General features: G+C 42.9%; 1 protein-coding gene across 1 annotated transcript; it reads left to right on the top strand.

Moving 5' to 3' along the window:
• Nucleotides 1-1,561: 1,561 nt before the first annotated feature.
• LOC123057831 (uncharacterized) lies at nt 1,562-5,562 on the top strand. The gene is made up of 7 exons (XM_044480712.1): nt 1,562-1,928; nt 2,467-3,049; nt 3,776-3,964; nt 4,228-4,293; nt 4,912-4,977; nt 5,079-5,141; nt 5,311-5,562. The coding sequence occupies exons 1-7, from the start codon at nt 1,765-1,767 to the stop codon at nt 5,452-5,454; spliced, it is 1,275 nt and encodes a 424-aa protein (XP_044336647.1). The 5' UTR covers nt 1,562-1,764; the 3' UTR covers nt 5,455-5,562.
• Nucleotides 5,563-6,564: the final 1,002 nt, after the last annotated feature.

Here is a 6,564-nt window from a genome sequence, read left to right as displayed (position 1 = left end):
ATACCACACTAGCTACTTTGTTCAAAATGGCGTCTTTCATGTAAAGGGAGGGAGGGTGTATGTAGGAAAGAGCCCTAATTTGGATACCATACTTGCACATGCATCACGTGGAAAGTAGAGGCCCTAGCTAAGTAGCTAGTGTATATACATTGAAAAGGAGATTGTAAGAAGAAAAAGGCAACAGCGTTTGCCCATACTCTGCGCCTGCTGATCCCTCATGCCTCAGTAGTAACAGAACATCTCCCTTTAGCTTCTCATCTGACATGACATGAATGGCCGTGGGGCTAGCTCTCTCATCATCCGATGGACCTGCGCGCGGTCCTCTCCTATTTTTCTTCTCCATTTTCTGGGGTTCGAGGACAGGCAGTTCTGGATCAAGTTGGGCATTCTCCAATTTTGTTCTTGGAGGAAAGAGAAGGTGTACTAGCTACTGGACAAAGCCCCAGCAGACACCAACTTTTTTGCACCCCTTTGCTGCCATGGAATCATGCACCACAATTACCGAGGCCGCCCCAAAGTTTCTTTCTTTCTTCCTGAAGAAAGGGATCTACCTCCTCCTGGTCCCTTAATTTACTGAAAAGAAGTAAAGTTGGCGTGCCGCAAATATATTCAAGAAAAGATTCACAACCCAGCTTTACACCTGTTGTATATACAGTTCTAAAAAAAAAACTCCATGCTGATCAGTACACAAGGTGCCATTGTAATTTAAGTCTAATTTTGATACCCGGTTTAACTAAGACAATACGAGTTATATACCACAAAGTTATACCATTGGATTTGCATTTCAAAGATGTTTTAAAAATAAACCTTTTGCAGAATATAACTCATATTTTCTTCCTTAAATCGTTGATCAAAGTTAGACTCGAATAGTGTGGGGCCTTGTATTCCGGCCGGGAGGACCTTTAACAGTTTAACTGCATAACTTCTAGCTAGTTTTGTTCTGCAATGCAATTTCTAAGTAGTTTAGTTTCTACTTGTTTTAGGACATATGTATAGCTACTCCACAACAGTTGGCGTACTAATTAGCTATGTTAATTATAACTTACTGTCACAGCTCACATATATGGTTGGTTTTCAATTAAGGACCTTTTCTACTTTCACCCGGTCGCAACATGATTTGATATGTACGTACATCTATCAACCTGTCATTCATGCATATATGTGGACAAATACAAGCTATATAGATGTTCCAAGACAGATAATTGACATACCTTGGCAGTTTGCTTGACCCGTTTTCTTTTCTGGAGAACAATGTTGTACCATGTCTGTACTAGAGGCTGACACGTACAGCTTATGGGTAATAATACAACCCCAGGGAGGGAGAGAAAGACTGTCTCTTTGTGTTGGAGCCTATGCTCCGGGATCTAAAGGCAGAGATCCTATGATCCTAGCAGAAAATGTTATAATGATTCACCTGTAATTGGCAGAGGAGAGAGAGAGTGTATGTGCAAGAGAGAGAGGAGAGATGAGAGAGGAGAGAGAGAGTCACCTTTCTTGGCTGATGCCTTGAAAGGGGTAAGAGAGAGAAAAAGTTACCCAAGATAAAAGGGTGAAAGCCTTATGAGAAAGAGAAAGGCTCATGGGCATCTCCATTTTTCAAACTCAACAGTAGCAGTACTATAGTTTCCCATTGGAGGTTGTGTTCTTGAGAAAGCTTGGAGAGAGCTAGCTGGACTGGCATTTTCTAAGCTTCCTTCCCCTCTTGGAAGTAGCACACCAAGATCTCCTAGCTTTTAATTAGTATAGCTAGTGTAGTGTAGCACCATGATGGCCTCCTCGTCTTCCTCCTCCGACCTCAGTGCGGATCACCGGCTCTTGCAAGATGACCTCCCATGGCCTTCTCCTTCTTCCATGCCGCCCCCGCTCGCTCCAGCTCTTCATCATGCTGTCGGAGGCAACCACCACCAATGGAGCCAGCCCCTAATGCTGTAAGCACCTTCTTCAATTTTGCCTATATATGTGTTCAGCAGTTTTCATCTTCACCCCTCTTTTTCTTTTCTTTTCTTTTTTTGTTGAGAAATTGTTGAAAGAGAGGATAGAATCTTCCTAATTGTTGAAAGTAGAAAATTAAGCGAGGAAGGTGTGCTCACAGTCATGGTGTTTGAGTTTGTATCCCTCTCTCAGATGCATATATGAATGATTCCTAGGATTTGGAGTTTTCTTCTGGGTTGCTTGTTTGCTAGAGTAGCACCTGGTTCTGGTTGTCCCGGTGCATTGGGAATTGTGGCGCAGCAAAATGACAAGTTCAGAGAGAGAATAAAAGAAGGGAAGAAACAAATTTAATGTGCGTGGCAAGCAACTAGTAGATCTTACTATTTTGTTGGTTTCCTACAAGAGGCGTGGTGTGTGTATGCTTCCTCTTGTCATCGTCAATCTCATGTTAGTTAGTAATTTATTTATTATGCTGGATGAATCATTAAGCAGACCACATCTATCTACACACATATATAATTGAACTCTTTGCAGTGAGCAGTTGAGTTCAGACGAGCTTGAGGCACTCCTGTCAGCACAAGTCCACCAGCATCATAGCCATAGCCAGTTGCTTGCTGCTCCATTGACAGCAAACCCTCATCATCAGCTGAGCTCACTGCTGATGATGCAAGAGCTAGGGTTCCAATGGAGTAGCAGCTGCGGCGCCGCCGATGGAGACTCGAACGAGACAGCGCAAGATGAGGTCAAAGAGGACGCCAAGCTACCAGGGCCCCTTGTGCTTCCAAGACCGTCATCGTCGTCGAGCATCGCTTACGATGACGACATGGCCGTCGACGTGCTCCCGAGCGTCAACGTCTCGCGGCTGCAGAAGATTCCATGCCCAGTCGCGGCGGGGCCTTTTGGCGGCCGCGCGGAGGCGACCCTCGAGATGCTAGCTTCGGCCAAATTCTGCAAGAGCCTGCTGGGCTGCAGCCAAGCTTCTTCGACGGTGCTGCTCCATAACGGCGGTGGGACGGCGCCATTGCTGGGGATGGGAGGGCATCATGTGGCATATGGCCCTCCTCCTCCTGTTCATCGTCTGCAAGGGCCATCCTCCATTCTCCACACCTACAACAAGGTCAGTGCTACTACTGTGTACCGTCCTCCTTGACTTAATTAAAGAGATGGGGATTTAATTGAGAGCCATGATGGAAAATGTACAATTAACGAGGTAGAGAACTGTAGGGCAGTACGACTGAATTGTGAATTTGCTGGCACAACAGTTGTATAAGTACATAGAAATTAATACTGACCCAGGGATCTAAACTCTGCTAGGTGGCTGAAAGGAAAAAAGGCCTTTTGACCATTTACTGCAAACTGGCCGATCTAGCTAGCTTAGCTGAAAGGAAAAAAAGCTTAATTTTGCTGACCCGTTTGCAAGAGGTAGCTAGATGGTACAGTACATATGCATGCAGCCTTTTGGTCTGGTGCGTGTGATGCAGCAAGCAAGCAAGCAGCTTTAGGATGGATGGATGGATCGATGGCATGGATGGGTCATCTTTTCTCTCGCCAGCCCAAAAGTACTACTATAGCATATGACCTTCTTGCAGTTCCATCCATCCATATTAACTGGTGCTTACTAATTAGTTAGTGATGATCTGCAAGGCTGCAACTAACCACTGTTGAGCAATTGCATACATGTCGTCCAGACCGATCCAGTTCGGCGATCAATGCAATTATTACAATGTAGCCAGTATCCACTCATTTTCATTTCTATATCTTGAAAATATGCAAATGTGTGTACAAGACTAGCCAATTGTGCATGCTTACTGTCCGGATGCATAATTTGGTACGACGTGTGCAGATGGGTGTGCCTGCTGCTTTATTGAGTGGAAACGGAAGCGCGCTGCAAGCAGCCACGGGGAGATCATCAGGAGGGGGAGGCCTGCACGACGAGCAGCAATTGCAAATGTTAGAAGTATCGTCGAAGAAGAAGCCTCGGCTGCTCCACTCGCGCCCCGCCACCAACAACAATATCCTCCCTTCTTTCAAGGTATGTACTACTCCTGACTACATCTCCAACATTTTCTCTATCTACTCTACTCCCAAGAGAATGTCTTGTTTTGTCTTGTCAAGTCTATTCTCCTCATGTGTGTGTGTGTTGTGCTGTGTTATGTTGGGTAGTGTGTGTGTATGTGTTGTACTGATCACAAATTCACTACTGCTCATGTGTTACTGAGCATGAGTTTACCTGCATTGCTTGTTAATTAATGAGTGAGTACCTGCACTACATGCATGTCTTGTCCTTTTTATTAGGTAAGGAAAGAGAAGCTAGGGGATAGGATTGCTGCTCTTCAACAGCTGGTCTCACCCTTCGGCAAGGTACGTACTGCTACTGGCAACAAGCTAGCTAGCTTAGCAAATTACCATTTACCACCAAAAAATTAACATGTAATTTGGTTCAGTGTTCAAACTGTGAATTGTGTTGTACTGGACTTATTTTATAATTGGAAAATTCATGGTCACAAGAATAGAGAAAAAACTGGTTAATTTATCAACAAGAAAGTAGACAAAAACTAGTTGGGTAAATGAAATATATTATCACAAGACAATACATGGCCTTATGGTAATTGTACTCTCACGAAAGTACATGACCAGCATGGTTTAGTCCTTTTCGTACTTAAATTTGTCAATAATGACAATGCTACCAAGCATATGAACCTGTATAGCCCAAAGAACAATGTTTTCAGACTGAAACGGTATTTAAGGTCAACTTGTCCTATTTATGTATGCACAGACCCTCTTGTGCTGAATTTACTCTTTGGGGTACAGACTACAGAGTACAGTTGGGCAAAAGATAAATTTGGCAAATAAATAATATTTCGACGCATAATTTACCTCTTAGATGCTTCTACATGTAGTTGATATCTTGCAAAAAAAAACAGTAATCTTCATGAAAAGGAGAATCCCTCACATGTATATCTTCCTGGCTGTGTGCAGACTGACACAGCATCAGTGCTGATGGAGGCCATTGGGTACATCAAGTTTCTTCAAGACCAGGTCGAGGTAATTCAATTAATTCTTAGTCAGGTCTAAATAATTAATGCCTCTATGTGCCATATACTAGCACTGCATCCTGACCATCATCGCTCATTTAATTCATGCAGACTTTGAGCGGGCCGTACATGAGATCAGCCAAACATAAGAAAGCCAGGACAACACAACAGCGGGTACGTAACTATTTATACTTTATGAACTTTAAATCTATTTGGAAAAAAAAATGAAAACCTGTTAATAAGCAATGGGTAGACTTAAACTGTTATATTTGCCTGATGTCCAATCTAAGAAATACTACTTGCCTGATGATGCTTACACATTGATGTTGGTTTATGTCGACAGGGGCCGTCAGACACCGGAGATCAGAAGGAGGAAGCAAAGGTTGATCTTCGTAGTAGAGGGCTGTGCTTGGTGCCTCTCGCGTGCACATCCTACGTCACCAACGAGAATGGCATCTGGGCCCCACCTAATTTTAGGGGAAACTAATCAGTGTTAGCTGCAATTAATAGATCGATCAAGCACACAGGTGTACTCTGAAAGAAAACATTAACTGATTAATTCCAGATCTCCTGAGAAAAATATGTTCTCTTTCTCTCTCCCGGGCACCGGAACGGGATGTACATATCTCCTTTGCTTTCACCATTTCGATCAAATCTCTATAGCCAAGTGAATCATCTGGAAAAAAAAAAGAACTAGTCATGTGAAACTATGCAATTGCAGATCATGGAAGCATGCCATTGTGTCATGGAGATGTCATGCTGCTGGTTACTATGAATTTGTAACTTATTTTGTTTAGGAAAGTGTCAACCCATAAAATTAGTTGCTTGTTCTGAAGCACTGTTCACCTATCATGAATTTAAAGACTAGGCAGGAAAACAGAAAAGCAGGGGTGAGCAGTTAAGTGTCAGCTGTAGGGCTATAGCTTACCTGAGCATTAGCAGTGTGGAAGTGGACATCCACCACTCTGGTTCTGACTAAGAAATGATGAGCTCGCACATATGTAGCCACTCGTTGATTGATCTGCAAATCCAACAGGAAATATGTACATGATAAATAACTTTGAACAGAAAGATGAATAATGTTCAGAGTAGACAGGGCCAAACAGCCAATAGTATTTCAGCAAAAAAGAAGAAAGCCAGTTGTAGGTCAGTTGGTAATTTTTTGCCATGTCAAACTCAATATATCATTAAGTTGCTCATGTATTGGTGACAGCAATACACAACAAATACTCTTTTTTCAGAATAAAGTGCGCAAATCACTACCTGAAGTTCAAACAGCAGAACACTGAGAATGCACCCACCGAGCTTCAGATTCTTCCTTTCAATACATGTACACTTGATCTCACATTGCGAATACAACAAGAACTTTTGAAGAATATTCAGATGCAGGAGTTCTCTTTGTTGATGGATCAGTGTCCTGAATAACTAAATAGTGTATTATTTTGGTGCTATGCAACCCATTTCCTGCTCTGCAGCTGTATTGCAGCAACCTCATGCCGCTTATCAACACAATGGTCCTACAAAATTAGTCGTTCAAACATCATGCAGCTCCATTGAGGCCTTCAGATGCATTGTATTCCAAGAGGAACACAGCGAG

Source organism: Triticum aestivum, chromosome 3A (assembly GCF_018294505.1).
Source record: "Triticum aestivum cultivar Chinese Spring chromosome 3A, IWGSC CS RefSeq v2.1, whole genome shotgun sequence".
Classification (NCBI taxonomy): Eukaryota; Viridiplantae; Streptophyta; class Magnoliopsida; order Poales; family Poaceae; genus Triticum; species Triticum aestivum.
Note: the sequence above shows the minus strand (reverse complement) of the source record. Positions and strands in the feature narration are given on the sequence as shown.